Raw genomic sequence first — 18288 nt, forward strand, 5'->3', positions numbered from 1 at the left:
CTAGTTTGGTCAGCTGAATTTGCCTACAATAATGCTCAACACTCCTCCACCGGGTTCTCCCCCTTTTACTTGAACTATGGTAGACATCCTAGTTTTATTCTAAGCAGGGAAGAGGCTCCAGTTCCAGCAGTTGAGGGTTTTGTAGAAAAGATGCAGGATTCCCTGAGTCAAGCCAAAGAAAATCTCGAAAAAGCCAAAAACAGTTATAAGGCACAGGCTGATAAGAAGAGAAGAAAAAATTCCCCCTTCAGAACAGGAGACCAGGTTTGGCTATCCACCAAACACCTTAGGTTAAAAGAAAACCGCAAGTTTCAACCCAGATTTATTGGACCCTTTAAGGTAGAAAAGATGATCAACCCAGTCTCAGTTAAAATACACTTGCCATCATATTTGAAGGTTCACCCAGTCTTCCACGTATCTTTGATAAAGAAAAGCCCACAGCACTTAAGAATGCAATCCACACCTAAACCTATAGAAGTAGATTCTGTAGATGAGTTTGAGGTACATAAAATTTTAGATTCTCAAATCAGAAAAGGTAAATTGCATTATTTGATCAGTTGGAAGGGTTTTGGCTCTGAAGAGAACTCTTGGGAGCCGTTTGACAATGTTCATGCTCCTAGACTTGTGCGAGAGTTTCATCAGTCAAATCCAAACAAGCCAAGAATGAAGGGACGCCTTTTGGTGGGGAGTACTGTCATGATCCCACTGCATAGTCCCACTGTCGGCAAGGTCAAGAAACGAAAAAGCCTGATCCAGAGATCATTTAATAAGTATCCACACTGGTTACGTCAAGGACCTACTTGGAAGACCACTCTGAAATCCATTCTCAGGGTTTTGAATCTGTCTTCCGTTGCGCCAGCAATGCCACGGCGAGAAGACAAAGGTTCTCGCTCTAGTCTTCCAGAGCGCGAGATCAGTAACATCGAGTTGGCGCATGCGCGCCCAGGTAACTGCGCACTTCAACTGAATAGATCGACGGAGAGAGCAGCGTTTCCTCAGCGCGCCTGAATTCTAGTGCGCACCTTCAGAGTTTCAGAGCAGTTTTGTCCAGGAAAGTATTCAGAACTTTTTCTAGAGTAACACTAGAGTTTTTGTGGTAATTTGTTCTTTTCACGAATTCATCTTCAGAGTCCTTTGATCGTCAGAGAACTGTATTAGTCAAGTACTGGAGATAGTGCGAAGTCAAGGATATGAAATATGCCTATTCATTTGGAGGAACGCCTTCTGTGAAGAGAAGGTTTCCAATCTTCAGAGCCAAGTAAGACTTTCTGTGTATAATTGAATGCTGCGTCACATCATCATTCTGTGAGGAATTTCAGTGACTGAGTTTCAACTGTCAAGAGACTTTTCTAATCCTCTTGCCTCAAGGAATTAAGGGCACTGAAGCTCTTATAGACTTGGTGTTCAATTTAAGACTGCTCAACCTTTCGTGAGAATCGAACTTATAATTTCAACCTTCCTGTCACGAAAGAGAGAAAGAACTTTATTCCAACTCCAACTTCATTCTTTAGTTCTTGAGCGGGAACTGAAGCTCTTACAACTGATCAAAGAAAAGCTCAGGCAAACGTAGAGTGGGGCAAAGTCATTGGTGAAAAAGGTAATGAGAGTAATATCAAAAGGATATTTTAGAGTCTGAATTAATAGTTTTAGAATAGAGTTACATTATTGTCATTGTTACAGGTATCGCCAGAAGAGAATAACCGAAGAAAGACGAGTCTGGTTGATACCATCACCATTGAAGTCTCTCTTGTTTGTCTTCCACTTCCCCTTTCCCTTCTGATTGAATTCGAGAGATTAGTGTTTCAACCACTGTCTCCTGTGTTTGATCAGGGGGTATTGGGGGCTAGCGTCTGTTCCTGGGGAGGTCGCATTTGGTGTTCTGACAGATGCATGAGGAGATCACCCCCAGAAGGGATTTGTAACAGCGTACTGAAAGACACCTTCTCAAGAGTAGTGCCATGCTTCACAGCTTTTCCTGTCTTTCTAAGGATGGGAACGCCTTGTTGAGATTTGAGCCCAAGATGGCCCCCAGGAAACGCGCTGTCCTGGAAGGAATCAGAGATGATTTTTCCTTGTTGAGAGTAAGACCCGAATTCTGGAATAGGTTCGTAAATGCGTCGACTGCTTCCCTCGCAGCCTCCCGGGATGGGGTATTCAGCAACCAATCGTCCAGGTAAGGGAAGACCTTAAAGTGATGTCTTCGTAGGAAAGCTGCCACCGCCGCCAGCACCTTGGTAAAGATTATTGGGGCAGAGCGAAGTCCGAAGGGTAAAACCCTGAATTGAAAGTGGCTCTTTGCTACTGCAAATCGTAGAAACCTCCTGTGTGCTGGGTGAATGGGTATGTGAAAATACGCATCTTCGAGATAGAGCGTGGCCATAAAACCCCCCGGATTGACAAGACGTAATATATCCCGAAGGGAAACCATCCAAAAGGATTGGGAAATGAGATAGGTGTTGAGCTCCCTGAGGTCTAATATAGGGCGCCATTTCTCCAGTGTCTTCTTCACCAGGAAGAACCTGGAATAGAATCCTTTCCCTCTTTGAGATAAGGGAACCAGCTCCACAGCTCCCTTCAGGAGCATCTGATGAACTTTGAGCTGCAAGAGACGCAGATGTTTCGATGGAATGGCAGCAGGGGGCTTGGATAGTGGGATTTGAGTGAATTCCAAGGTATGGTCCTTTCACATTAGGTTGGGCACCCAACGGTCTGATATTATCGGAGACCAGTTGCGGAGGTATTGTGACACCCTGCCTCCCACAGATGTTGTCATGGAGGTGGGCACAGCAGGCAGAGCCAGAACGCCACTATTGCTTCTTGAACGTATCACGTCCCTGGCGGTTTAGTTTCCCTCTAGTATTCGATCTAGAGAAAGTAGAGGCTTGACCCTGTTTTTGATGATAGGGCTGGCGATACTGTTGCGACGCCGATCCATAGGACGAGTACCTTTTGCTGCCGGTATGAGCCTCTGTATGACGTGGTACTCTTGCCCCTGGCACCCCTGAAAGGAGTTTTCCGGTAATGAAGCGTACCAAGAGACCTAGCCGTCTCCGTATCCTTCTTTATCTCTTGAAGGGCATCATCTATGTGTTTTCCGAACAATGCCTCTCCGTCGAAGGGCAGGTCCAAGATCTTATTCTGGACCTCTGGCCTGAACCACGTCGCTCTGAGCCATCCTTGGCGACGAAGTAATGCAGCTCCAGCCAAAGATCTAAAAGCTGTAGTGGCGATGTCCATGGCACAATCTAGCACCTCAGCCGACGTCGCTTTCCCTTCTTGCAGAATCTTCTTTCTTGGCCTCACCTTTTGCCTCCTGTGGAAGCTGATCCAAATAAGGTGAAAGGTCACACCACAATAGGCGATCATACCTGCCCAATATCGCCAGAGCATTCGCCGCTCGCACCAGAAGGCTAGCCATTGACAAGAACCTCTTGCCTGCGTTATCAAGACGCCTGGCCTCTTTAACGGGAGGAGTTGTAAAAGGTGCCGAAGGGCTGCGGGACTTCCTCTGTGCAGCCTGTGATATTACAGAGTCTGGTTTAGGTTGTCCAGTCAATGACGCTGGACCATCCTCAGGTGCCTTATATTTCTTTTCCAGGCGTGGCAGGACTGGATTAACAGTAGCTGGGTTTTCATAGCCTTAAGACCCTCATCCCACAGATGTCCCACAATGGGTATAGATCGGGTCACCTTTCCATAGGGCTCTTTAAAGTCGTGGAGAAAACACTCCATCTGTACAGAAGGCATAGGCAGCTTTAATCGGCTTGATGCTCTTTCCATCAGCTTATGGAAACCCCCGATATCCGCTGGGGGAGAATCCACCAGATCTGGGTTAGGCGAAGCGGGATCACATATTCATCCCATTCCAAGCCTTGATTAGGTCGGTCATCAATATTTTGATCCTCATCCGAGGAATCATCCTGTACGTCCGGTAGTGTTGAAGGAATATTCAAAGCAGGTGTTGGAGGCTGAGAGAACACCTGAGTTGGCAACACTGGAGAAATCATCAATGAAGTTGTAGGGGCAGTCATAGTTTGAACCGCTGGGACAGACTCTGCCTGAGTCATAACTTGAGAGGACCTGTTTTTATAGTCCTGCAGCATACTATGTAGATCCGCCAAAAGTGAGGAAGGAACAGACACCATTTCTTGGGCTGCGGATTCTTGGCGTTGGTAAGAATGTTGATAGGTACATTCATGAAGAAACTCGCCCTCAGAATCAGTGTCCTGACTTTTAATCAGTAGCTGGGATGGACTGTGGGCATACCCAAGAGTCCTGATCCTCTTCGTCAGAATCCTCCATTTCTGCCTCTAGTAACAAAGCGGGAGGCAAGGGGGTAACCCTCCTTGGAGACGTCATGTCCGGAGTTATCCTTTTCAAGGAAATAGTTATCCTCTCCGTCGACAATTGCATTGTCGACGGTACCATGGACGACGGAGAGGGTGAAGGTAAAATCGTAGTCTACGTCGTTGATGGAAGAGTCACCGTTGACGGATGGACCGCCGCCGATGAGATGGGCATAGTCAAGCCGTCGTCAACGATCCTGCCGTCGTCGAAGACACAGACGTCGTCACCATCGTCAATGAAATCTTCGTCGTCGCTCCAGTCGTCGAAATTCCAGTTGACATCCTCGTCGACGATCCTATCGACAACGGTTGTGCCGTCAAATGGCACCACTTTAGTCACCTTAAATTTAGACGCCTTCGTCGACTGAGTCTTCTGCTGCGTCGACGACTTGGAGCTTTTCCCAGACTTCTCAGAAGACTGAGAAGACGTTTTTTTTAACGTTGAAGCAGTCTCCACCACTGTTGAAGGTGTAGATGGTTCCTCCCTCTCCTTTACACCGCGGTGAGGAGATTTGACAGGAATTTGGCGCTCAGACTCACGGGGGGTCTTTTTTGAGGCCTTAAGTGGACACTCCACAGAAGGAGAAGGGGAAACCCTACCCCTTTTGACTGACCTTCTGGATGATGTAGCTGAAGAGGAGTCCTCACTGTCACTTGACACCACAGAAGGAGAAGGGGAAACCCTACCCCTTTTGACTGACCTTCTGGATGATGTAGCTGAAGAGGAGTCCTCACTGTCACTTGACACTATCTCTTTTCTGGACTTCAATTTTTGGAGCCAAGTAAGGAGGCGACCCTCACGGTCCCGGAGGGTCTTTGTAGAGAAGGGGCGGCAGATCTTGCAGTCCGCAGCCTTAGGATCAGGATACAGGCAATATATGCCTGTCATATAACCTTTTCTTTCCACAGGTGGAACATGACCTGAAAAGGGCCTTCTCCTTTTCCGACATTTTAGGAGAAACTCTAAACAATCCTGAAGAATAGATGAAGAAAAAACTCTCCTAAGAGTAGAAATAAGCAGAGCTCAAAGGAGACTCCCTAAGCACAACGTGCGGTAGAAAATCTAAGGCTCTGAGGTTCCTTAGGGAGGGTTCTATAGGGTGAGGCTCCTCTGATAGGCTGAGGCTTAGTTTGGTCTATTTTACAAAAAGGAGGCGGATATGCTACAAAAGGGCTTTTTTTTTTCTTTCTCTTTTGTACCTACTGCTATGTTATTTTTGTTACCGAGACTCCCATTCCGACGACGGGGAATGATACAAGCTATGGGAATCTATGAAAGTTCGAATACTGGGGCAAAGGACAGTAAAAGGAGTCAAGTGAAAAGATAAGGGGAGCTCTAAGCCCATACTCCAATACCCCTGATATTGAAAGCAAAATATTGTAGTGTACCTCATTACGTGTGATAGTCTAACTGTGGCTTTCTAGACTTTTTCTAAATACTAGTCTCCAATCTGTTAGAATATCAGATTGGTAAAAGCTTTGAAATCTCACTTGAGCATCGCCACAATCTCAGTGTTCCACCTTATGAATCTCCACCTCTGTAGGACTCCCTAGATATTTGTCTATGTGCTCACGTTTCAGAAAGGGAACCTTCTCCTTAGCACGACTCTCAATGAAGGAGCCTTCAACTATCCGGTACAAAGAGTTAGCATAAGCATATCTTGTCTTCTCTATACATGCTACAACCTAGAATCCACTATCTGAATCGGGCTAAGACCACCAGGTTTGGAAGAGTTATGATGAACTAACAACACAGTATGAAGCAGAGGTCACTTATCTGCAGAGTGCTTCATTTAGGAGTGGGTTTGTAACAATTTAACAGTAAGTGACCCAATTTAAAACGTACAACCATTCCTTCACAATGTTTATAGATCTCATTAATTCCCAAAAAAATATGAATTTAGGCTTTCTTGTTTCCAAATCCCAATCGTTCTACAATTACAATATTTAGCATACATCAGGAGGAATGGTATTCAGCCAAGCCTTGGGTAGATCAGGAATAATCCACTGGATCTTGCTGCATGGTGAATTAACTGATACCTCAACTCTTAATAATGCCCAAATGGAACACAATGCTAACTCTGGACACAGCTCTCCTGAAGTCTAACAAGTGCAGTGCCACAAGGATGAATTAACTCTTACATCACAGTGACTACACTGCTAGGGCGAGATGAAGTGAAAGATGCTACCTCTCAACAAGTGAACTAACAAAAGACTTGACACCAAAGAAGCAACGGATTGGACTTGCTAGGTTGTCCCCAATAAAAGTATCCCTGACTTAATCACCAGTGGATTGCCCCAGCTGCTCAAGACTTGGCTTTATGTTAAGATAAAATAAAACTACAACTACACACTTTTTTGCCCATGATGTCGTGAAAATGCATGTTGACAGCCTGGTCCACTGATTGTTCGTCCTCGAAAGTTATAAATCCAAAACCTAGCCAACGACGAAGAGTGAATCAAGGTAGCAGGGTGTTGTGACATAAAACAGGATGATGAACAGTATCAGGGGCATAACCAAGGGTTTGGCTGCAGGTTTCAGACTCAAGCCAGGTTGCAAGTTGAAAAACCATAGCAATTTAATTAATAAAGAATTTAGTTTACTTTTGAATCAGTCAATTTCAGAAATGTTAAAACATAAGTTAGGATTTGTTTGAGATACAAAGACCAAACACAAAAGGTTTAAACACCCAACCTAGGACCGTGTGCCACATTTTTAAAAGGATGTTAACTTCTCATTTCTGGAAATGCTAAGCCTTCCACAGTGCTGGTACAATCCAAACATTGAGTAATAACCTTAAGGTCGGATGGGCCACAGAAGAGTTTAGAATTTCAGCACCCCACTATGTAACCCATTATTCAGGAGGTAATACACCATCACGATACAAAAGTCTGGTTTTCCATATACCAACATGTGCAGCTTTCTCCCTCCTCCTTTTTTCTTGTTCAAGATTGGCTTAAACCTTCTACAATACATTATAAATATAGAATGCTCAATATACTCTGGTGCAGAACACATGAACTGCATAATCTACGAAGGAAGTCTTTGGGTTCGACAAATGATTGTGGCATCTGACACTGTCATGAATCTTTGTTGATCATCATACACTAACCAATGACCACTGCTTCTGGAGCAACAAAAGCCTGGGACACAACACTAAGACCACATATGGCTGGGTATATAGATATCTTTGTGGAAACCATGCCTGTCTTTCCCTTTACAAACATCATCTAAATTAGGCTGCTATTAAAGTCCCTGCTATACAGGTTTGTTAAGCATATAGCCACCTGAAGCAACATCACTTCAAAGACAAATCTGCTAAGGTCTTGAACCATGCTGGGTCTGCCCAAGTCTGTTGTCATACAACAGAGTACATTCTCCTATCAATGTGCACACGGTAGCCTGGGAAATAAAAATAAAGGCTGAATCATTTCAAGCAAAATAGCTTTTCTGAAACCTTATGCTTCCCCCTTGATTGGCATTTTACTTTGCAGCTAATGCGGACAGCAGCCACATATTTCTTGTAAGCGTTAAACAGAAATACAATATCTATAACAGTAAATGTCTCTTGAAGCTTATCCAACAATGTTGGGGAAGCCCAAAGAGGCCTATCGTGAAAAAGGTTATAATTAAGATACACAGATACAGGCCAAAAAGAATTTCAGCAGGTCAATTCTGCTGTGAGAAACATGAACAAAAGGCATTTTTACAATAAAACAAATGTTAAAAAATGTTTCGAAATCCCACACTGAGAAGAGAAGTATAAACGAAGTTTTGAAGTTTTATAATGCAGACCACTGCCAAATCGGAGTGCAGCTTCTATCACAACATATCTGCTTGGAAGCAGCCAAGCAGGCAACGCAGGGAACTAGCACGCACTTTGACAATTGCTATGTGCCTAACCAGAGGCCTGGCACACACACAAACAAAAGTGGTGATGTCCCTTAGGTGCATAGTGGGCTATCTCGCTGAAGTCCTTCACCCTGCCTCTGGAAGTCAGATTGACAGTCTGCGGCTCTTGTGGTGAATTTCACCCTGACACAGCTCAGTACAACACCACAATGTGGTGTCCACTGCAAAAAGTGAACCCCAGGTCAGTGCTGCAATTAGAGCATTCACCATTTAGGTTATGGGGATTCTTGCCTGAATCTAGGTACAAAGTGTGATTTTAGTTTGCCTTGAAAACCTCAAGTGTCAGAAATAAAATGATATAGTCCGGTTAGGACATAGAAAGAGCACAATGAGTGGTGGACCCAATCAGAATTTCTAGGCAGCCAGGAACAATTGCATATAATGCTATTAAATGAAATGTGTTAAGAGTCAATACAGGGAGTCTTCATTTGTGCCTCAGCCAGAAACAATGGACAATTAGCTGACCAATGGAGATCAACCTACTGCTATGGACAAGGAATAAGAGCTGAGACATGGAGATAACGAGGATTGGTCCAGCCAAGGCAAAAGTATGGAGTAGAAATAATGTGCATTTACCCCTTCAATGCTCATGACGAGCTCAGCTCGTCATGAGGCACAGTTGAGCTGTGCTGATGACGAGCTGAGCTCGTCATGAACAATGGGGAATCTGGGAATGCAGCGCAGAAGGAAAATATCGCTAGCAGCCAAGGTGTTAACAGAAGGCTCAAAGACTGAAAATGGAGGACAACTGGTGAAAAGCTTGATGTATAAATAAGGGGTCAGGAATTGACGAGGCAAACAAAAGACGCGAAGGAGTACACAATAACAGGGATAGGAGGACTGGCATAACTCGAGAAGCAGGTGCAGTAAAAGAAGGTGGGAGTGACAGCATGAGAAGTGATAACAGGCAGTATGCATTAATTGAGGTGATGAGGGCTAGCTAGACAGAAGAGATGAGTGCTGAATTTGAATAGAGGACACAAGTTTAGCAAAAGACACGATGAGACATGTACACAGAGAAAAGTTACTGAACTGTAATTACAGTTCTTCAGCGTTAGAATCTTTCATACATTCACATGCTTGAATTATACCCAGACATCTGGCTACGAACCCTTACTACAAATTTCTTAACAGCAGCATTTCAATACTTTTCCATTGACAATGAAAACAAATTGAAAACATTCATAGACCATAACTACCCATGCAAGTCATTTTTTCACCTGAGGTCTAGCCAATTATGTAGGGGGACCAGGGTTCCAACCTTCGTCAGGGTCTTCAGCGGTTTTCTTGGCTTGCATCATGAATTTCTTATTAGCTTCACGAACTAGTAAGAGGGCAGGAGCATGTGAATCTATGAAAGATACTAATGGTGAAGAAGGGTGGTTACAGGCAAGGAACTTTTCTTCTCCAGCACTGAATCTTTCTTATATTTACATGACTGAATTACATTTACAAAAATGCATTATGTACTATATAGGTGGAAAAGGGAACGGTTTGTGCAGCACTGTCTGTCCCACTGCGGTGGCAGCTTTTCAATGGACATGCAGACAGTAGTGGTGGTGGCTCTGTGGGTTGAAGACCAAGTCGTCGTCTGGCACCCCAGAAAGAATACCGTGACAGCAGTGCTCGTTGTTGAATGCGCCCCAGCCCAGCTTTATCACAGCAGAAGAACCTTCACGCTGTGATCAAACATGAGATGTCGCATTTGGATAAAGCAAAAGACACAATTGATGCACGGAATGCAGAGCAGATCAAAACATTCACCCCCATTCAAGAGACCTGGGTTAAATTCATCATTCTTTTTCTCACCATGCCAACCCAGTTTAGACCAAACCATACAGTTGGATAAAGGACGTTCTTGGTACAGTTTCTATATGAAACAAACAAATGTCCTGCTGTCGCGAAAGCCCTTATTCTGTCGATGTAGAAATTTAGACATCCTCTAAAGTCAAAGAATAAATTGATCTTTCTGTAGCCGTAGATGGTTGTAGGGGAAAAAAATGCCAAGTAAATTTTCTCATTCAGCTACAACAAAGTAGGTATCTTGGTCATAAATCTGGGTTTGTAGCTAAGGATGCTTTATTTGAAATACCTGTATTTCCCTGATGCGTCTTACCAGTGTTTTTGCCAATAAGACAACCTTCCATTAGAGCCATTGAAGAAATGCCTTATACAGTAGACTAAAAAAGTTATTTGATAAGAGTATCTAATACCATAACGAATTCCTACACTGGTAGAGTCTTTGCTAGCGTGAAAGTGCAGAACAGACCTATTATTAATTCCATCACCACCCCAGCTTACAACAAAGATGGTTTTACAGGAGTTGAGAGATCCGCAACATATCTGAACCTGAAATCTGCCAGATATAGGCCCAAGGTAGAACCTCATGTGGATGCAATGAAGATGGTCAGTATTAGCTGACATGCAAAGGCAAAATAAATATCCCATTACAAAGAATGTTTTAATCATGGAATGTTCTCTACCTGCTTGCAGAATCTTCATACAGTTTGATGGAATGTTCTGTCGGCCTTATCTAGGTCCACATAAGCCATGCGGTCGGGCACAGAGAAGTTGCATAGTGAAGCACCTGTCCTTGATTTTTGCACAAGAAGGCAAGGATTCAGTTTGAACAGGACTGACATTTCTATTGAAAGATCACACAGTTTGATGAACCGTAATGGGCTCGCCCACATGGAGGCAATTAGTAATAATGTACATGCTTCCTGTTCAGCTTTCATTGAACCCTTAAAACCAGCAGGATTGGGGGGAGGGTATCCCTGACCAAGGAATTGAAAATGCTTCTCCTCACAGTATCCTCCAGTGGAATCGTCCAGAGTGACAAAAAGATCTAGAGGAGGTGTGCCCAGTCTTTGAAACACCAGCTGCAGTTGTTTTAGGTCGAGCTCCTAATTGTGGCAGTCCACATACTTTCTTAAGACGCATGCCGTCTCATTTTGTAATCCTGAAATATGCTCCAGTGTTAGATTGGTTTTACGATGCAACACTGCTTCTGTATATTGTACAGAGTTGTCATATTGTCGGTCCTTATTCTGACATACTGACGCAAGATCAGCAACAGGAAGGTTTTCATGGCCAGTCTGGCTGCCCTCAACTCTAGTTTGTTTATATGCAGTTTCAGTTCTGGGGGGATTTAAAGCATGCTTGCATAGAATGTTTTTTCCACACCCTCCCCAGCCATTCAATAAGGCATTTGTTGCTCTTCATTAAGAGCCTACCCCGCATACGCCTTTTTTTGGGTGACCCACCAGGTGTCAAGGTAGATTTCAGCTTTATGGTTATTTAAATGCAGTCATTCCTTGAGCTTGAGATCTGATAGGCATTTACTGTCATATAGTTTGAGCATTTCGCGAATAGGTCTGCTGCCTATCTTTTTGCAGAATCTGAAAAAAACCTCCATAGTTCTGATAAATGTAAGTTTTAATTGGTCTCTATGGCGGCACCAATTACTATTAAATGAGAAAAAAATGCCTAAATAGGAGAAACTTTGGACTTGGATTGATTGAATCTTACTAGTTGACATGTTATCTGCAAAGACGAGGGGATGGCACTTGTTGATGGCGTCTTGGTCAACAGTTTTACATCCGACAGCACAGAAATCACAATGGTAAATGCCATAGTTATGTGGCAGCTTTCGTGCTCTTACAGATGGAGACTTGGTGGCAGTGAAGATCGCTATGAAGGGGAACTCCCATGACCAGTGGGATGCACCTTCATGGCAGACGCAGTGTCTTTTGGTGGAAGAGAAAATTAGCAGGGCTCAGAGGGTTCCATGCAGACTGACACCATACTGTAGAAATGCAATAGTTAGGGCTTCTGGAGAGCCTTGGACCCCTCCCATTCTGACTGGCTAGACCTCGCATTATAAAATGAGGTGTATGGACTACTTGTGGTTTATGAATGGTTTCCATTTGTTTTCATTATCAACTGCTGTACTGAAATACTGCTATGTTAACACGGACTAGGGTTCTGAGCAAGATATTGAAGTAGAGTATGAGCATGTGAATCTATAAAAGATCCAGGGTTGGAGAACAGAGAGGACCAGGAACTAGAAGAGATGAGACATTTACACGAACAGAGGGGACAGGGAAAGAAAAGGTGTTAGAAGTGATTAAACGTGTATAAAACTAGAGAGGACAAGGACTGCCATGGCATTCGAAGCAATGACAAGTGTAACTGAACTCAAGGGACTACAACAGTGGAGGCATTAGCAGTGAAGGCATGTACATGCAGACAGGGGACTGGGACTAACCAGGCATTAGAAGTGAGGAGGCGTGTATGTATGTATGTATGTAGGCATACTTATATAGCGCATCTGTCACCCAAAGGGCATCCTGGCGCTTTGACCACAGAGCATTCCTACCGTGTACATGCAGACAGGGGACTGGGACTAACCAGGCATTAGAAGCGAAGAGGCGTGTACATGCAGACAGGGGACTGGGACTAACCAGGCATTAGAAGCGAGGAGGCGTATACATGAAGACAGTGGACGAACCAGGCATTAGCAGTGAGGAGGCGTGTACATGAAGATATGCGACTGGGACTAACCAGGCATTAGAAGCGAGGAGGCGTGTACATGAAGACAGGGGACTGAGACTAACCAGGCATTAGAAGCGAGGAGGCGTGTACATGAAGACAGGGGACTGAGACTAACCAGGCATTAGAAGCGAGGAGGCGTGTACATGCAGACAGGGGACTGGGACTAACCAGGCATTAGAAGCGAAGAGGCGTGTACATGCAGGCAGGGGACTGGGACTAACCAGGCATTAGAAGCGAGGAGGCGTGTACATGCAGACAGGGAACTGGGACTAACCAGGCATTAGAAGCGAGGAGACGTGTACATGCAGACAGGGGACTGGGACTAACCAGGCATTAGAAGCGAAGAGGCGTGTACATGCAGACAGGGGACTGGGACTAACCAGGCATTAGAAGCGAGGAGGCGTGTACATTCAGACAAGGGACTGGGACTAACCAGGCATTAGAAGCGAGGAGGCATGTACATGCAGACAGAGGACTGGGACTAACCAGGCATTAGAAGCGAAGAGGCGTGTACATGCAGACAGGGGACTGGGACTAACCAGGCATTAGAAGCGAGGAGGCGTGTACATGCAGACAGGGGACTGGGACTAACCAGGCATTAGAAGCGAAGAGGTGTGTACATGGAGACCTGGGACTAACCAGGCATTAGAAGCGAGGTGGCGTGCACATGCAGACAGGAGACTGGGACTAACCAGGCATTAGAAGCGAGGAGGCGTGTACATGTAGATAGGCGATTGGGATTAACCAGGCAATACAGGCGAGGAGGCGTGTACATGAGGATAGGCGACTGGGACTAACCAGGCATTAGAAGAGAATAACCGTGTACATGAAGATAGGCGACTGGGACTAACCAGGCATTAGAAGCGAGAAGGCATGTACATGAAGATAGGCCACTGGGACTAACCAGGCATTAGAAGCGAGGAGGCGTGTACATGAAGATAGGCCACTGGGACTAACCAGGCATTAAAAGCAAAGAGGCGTGTACATGAAGATAGGCGACTGGGACTAACCAGGCATCACAAGCGAGGAGGCGTGTACATGAAGACAAGGGACTGGGACTAACCAGGCATTAGAAGCGAGGAGGCGTGTACATGAAGACAGGGGACTGTGACTAACCAGGCATTAAAAGCAAGGAGGCGTGTACATGCAGACAGGGAACTGGGACTAACCAGGCATTAGAAGCGAAGAGGCGTATACATGAAGACAGGCAACTGGGACTAACCAGGCATTAGAAGCAAGGAAGCATGTACATGAAGACAGGGACTGGGACTAACCAGGCACTCGAAGCAAGGAGGCGTGTATATGAAGATAGGCGACTGGGACTAACCAGACATTAGCAGCGAGGAGGCCTGTACATGAAGAGAGTAGACTGGGACTAACCAGGCATTAGAAGCGAGGAGGCGTGTACATGAAGATAGGCGACTGGGACTAACCAGGCATTAGAAGCGAAGAGCCGGGTACATGAAGATAGGCACTTGGGCCAAAGCAGGCATAAGAAGCGAAGAGCTGTGTACATGAAGACAGGCAACTGGGACTAACCAGGCATTAGAAGTGAGGAGGTGTGTACATGCAGACAGGGTATTGGGACTAACCAGGCATTAGCAGCGAGAAGGCGTGTACATGCAGACAGGGGACTGGGACTAACCAGGCATTAGAAGCGAGGAGGCGTGTACATGCAGACAGAGGACTGGGACTAACCAGGCATTAGAAGCGAAGAGGCGTGCACATGCAGACTGGGGAATGGGACTAACCAGGCATTAGAAGAGAGGAGGCGTGTAGATGCTGACAGGGGACTGGGACTAACCAGGCATTAGAAGCGAGGAGGCGTGTACATGCATACAGGGGACAGGGACTAACCAGGCATAAGAAGCGAAGAGACGTGTACATGCAGACAGGGGACTGGGACTAACCAGGCATTAGAAGCGAAGAAGGCGTGTACATGAAGATAGGGGACTGGGACTAACCAGGCATTAGAAGCGAAGAGGCATGTACATGCAGACAGGGGGCTGGGACTAACCAGGCATTAGAAGCGAAGAGGCGTGTACATGCAGACAGGGCACTGGGACTAACCAGGCATTAGAAGCGAGGAGGCGTGTACATGCAGACAGGGGACTGAGACTAACCAGGCATTAGAAGCGAAGAGGCGTGTACATGAAGACAGGGGACTGGGACTAACCAGGCATTAGAAGCGAGGAGGCGTGTACATGCAGACAGGGGACTGGGACTAACCAGGCATTAGAAGCGAGGAGGCGTGTACATGAAGATAGGCGACTGGGACTAACCAGGCAATACAAGCGAGGAGGCGTGTACATGAGGATAGGCGACTGGAACTAACCAGGCATTAGAAGAGAATAACTGTGTACATGAAGATAGGCGACTGGGACTAACCAGGCATTAGAAACGAGGAGGCGTGTACATGAAGACAGTGGACTAACCAGGCATTAGCAGTGAGGAGGCATGTACATGAAGATAGGCGACTGGGACTAACCAGGCATTAGAAGCGAGGAGGCGTGTACATGAAGATAGGCCACTGGCACTAACCAGGCATTAGAAGCGAAGAGGCGTGTACATGAAGATAGGCGACTGGGAATAACCAGGCATTAAAAGCAAAGAGGCGTGTACATGAAGATAGGCGACTGGGACTAACCAGGCATTAGAAGTGAGGAGGCGTGTACATGAAGACAAGGGACTGGGACTAACCAGGCATTAGAAGCGAGGAGGCGTGTACATAAAGACAGGGGACTGTGACTAACCAGGCACTAAAAGCAAGGAGGCGTGTCCCTTAGACAGGGGACTGGGACTAACCAGGCATTAGAAGCGAAGAGGCGTATACATGAAGACAGGCAACTGGGACTAACCAGGCATTAGAAGCAAGGAAGCATGTACATGAAGACAGGGACTGGGACTAACCAGGCACTCGAAGCGAAGAGGCGTGTACCTGAAGATAGGCGACTGGGATTAACCAGACATTAGCAGCGAGGAGGCCTGTACATTAAGAGAGGAGACTGGGACTACCAGGCATTAGAAGCGAGGAGGCGTGTACATGAAGATAGGAGACTGGGACTAACCAGGCATTAGAAGCGAAGAGCCGGGTACATGAAGATAGGCGACTGGGACTAAGCAGGCATAAGAAGCGAAGAGCCGTGTACATGAAGACAGGCAACAGGGACTAACCAGGCATTAGAAGCAAGGAAGCATGTACATGAAGACAGGGGACTGGGGACTGGGACTAACCAGGCATTAGAAGCGAAGAGCCGGGTACATAAAGATAGGCGACTAGGACTAACCAGGCATTAGAAGCGAAGAGCCGGGTACATGAAGATAGGCGACTGGGACTAAGCAGGCATAAGAAGCGAGGAAGCACGTACATGAAGATAGGCGACTGGGACTAACCAGGCATTAGAAGCGAAGAGCCGTTTTCTCTCTCTATCTCACCATCACTAACATTTGGCCCACTCTTGCAGAAGCTACGCGCAGAGATACCCCTTCGGGGCTGATTCAGGCGCGCTACAAGACCAAGAAATAGAAATAGAAATGAAGACAGGCAACTGGGACTAACCAGGCATTAGAAGCAAGGAAGCATGTACATGAAGATAGGCGACTGGGACTAACCAGGCATTAGAAGCGAAGAGGCGTAGACATGAAGATAGGCGACTGGGACTAACCAGGCATTAGAAGCGAGGAGGCGTGTACATGAAGATAGGCGACTGGGACTAACGAGGCATTAGCAGTAATGAGGCGTGTACATGTAGATAGACGACTGGGACTAACCAGGCATTAGCAGTGAGGAGGTGTGTACATGAAGATAGGCGACTGGGACTAACCAGGCATTAGAAGCGAAGAGCTGTGTACATGAAGATAGGTGACAGGGACTAACCAGGCTTTAGCAGTGAGGAGGCATGTACATGAAGATAGGCGACTTGGACTAACCAGGCATTAGAAGCGAGGAGGCGTGTACATGAAGATAGGCGACTGGGAATACCCAGGCATTAGAAGCGAAGAGCTGTGTACATGCAGACAGGGGACTGGGACTTACCAGGCATTAGAAGCAAAGAGACGTGTACATGAAGATAGGAGACTGGGACTAACAGACATTAGAAGCAAGGAAGCATGTACATGAAGACAGGGGACTGGGACTAACCAGGCATTAGAAGCGGGGAGGCGTGTACATGAAGATAGGGGACTGGGACTAACCAGGCATTAGCAGTGAGGAGGCGTGTACATGAAGATTGGCGACTGGGACTAACCAGGCATTAGAAGCGAAGACCCGTGTACATGAAGATAGGCGACTGATACTAACCAGGCATTAGAAGCGAAGAGCCGTGTACATGAAGATAGGCGACTGGGACTTACCGGGCATTAGAAGCAAGGAAGCGTGTACATGAAGACAGGGTACTGGGACTAACAGGCATTAGAAGCAAGGAAGCCTGTACATGAAGACAGGGGACTGGGACTAACCGGCATTAGAAGCGAGGAGGCATGCACATGAAGATAGGCGACTGGGACTAACCGGCATTAGAAGCGAGGAGGCATGTACATGAAGATAGGCGACTGGGACTAACCGGGCATTAGAAGCGAGAAGGCGTGTACATGAAGACAGAAGACTGGGACTTACCAGGCATTACAAGCGAGGAGGCGTGTACATGAATGTAGGCGACTGGGACTAACCAGGGATTAGAAGCGAGGAGGCGTGTACATGAAGATAGGCGACTGGGGCTAACCAGGGATTAGAAGCGAGGAGGCGTGCACCTGAAGACAGGGCACTGGGACTAACCAGGCATTAGAAGTGAGGAGGCCTGTACATGAAGATAGGCGACTGGGAATACCCAGGCATTAGAAGCGAAGAGCTGTGTACATGCAGACAGGGGACTGGGACTTACCAGGCATTAGAAGCAAAGATACGTGTACATTAAGATAGGAGACTGGGACTAACAGGCATTAGAAGCAAGGAAGCATGTACATGAAGATAGGCGACTGGGACTAACCAGGCATTAGAAGCGAAGAGCCGTGTACATGAAGATAGGCGACTGGGACTAACCGGGCATTAGAAGCGAGAAGGCGTGTACATGAAGACAGAAGACTGGGACTTACCAGGCATTACAAGCAAGGAGGCGTGTACATGAATGTAGGCGACTGGGACTAACCAGGGATTAGAAGCGAGGAGGCGTGTACATGAAGATAGGCGACTGGGGCTAACCAGGGATTAGAAGCGAGGAGGCGTGCACCTGAAGACAGGGCACTGGGACTAACCAGGCATTAGAAGTGAGGAGGCGTGTACATGAAGACGGGGGACTAACCAGGTATTAGAAGCAAAGAAGCGTACACATGAAGACGGGGGACTGGGACTAACCAGGCATTAGAAGTGAGTAGGCGTGTACATGCAGACAGGGGACTGGGACTAACCAGGCATTAGCAGTGAGGAGGCATGTACATGAAGATAGGCGACTGGGACTAACCATGCATTAGAAGAGA

At 46.3% G+C, this 18288-nt stretch overlaps 1 protein-coding gene across 11 annotated transcripts in view; it reads right to left on the reverse strand.

The window, feature by feature from the left end:
- Positions 1–18288, reverse strand: part of DAZAP1 (DAZ associated protein 1) — a 700578-nt gene that overhangs the window by 412746 nt on the left and 269544 nt on the right. For 10 of the 11 annotated variants that reach the window (XM_086946666.1, XM_086946663.1, XM_086946664.1 and 7 more), the window contains exon 7: positions 6701–6783. The exons of the other annotated variant lie outside the window; for it this stretch is intronic. In XM_086946666.1, the coding sequence (XP_086802792.1) occupies positions 6701–6783 (83 nt within the window). The remainder of the gene's footprint in view (positions 1–6700; positions 6784–18288) is intronic. 11 annotated transcript variants of the gene reach the window in all.

This window comes from Lissotriton vulgaris, chromosome 12, assembly GCF_964263255.1.
Source record: "Lissotriton vulgaris chromosome 12, aLisVul1.2, whole genome shotgun sequence".
In the NCBI taxonomy this organism is placed as follows: Eukaryota; Metazoa; Chordata; class Amphibia; order Caudata; family Salamandridae; genus Lissotriton; species Lissotriton vulgaris.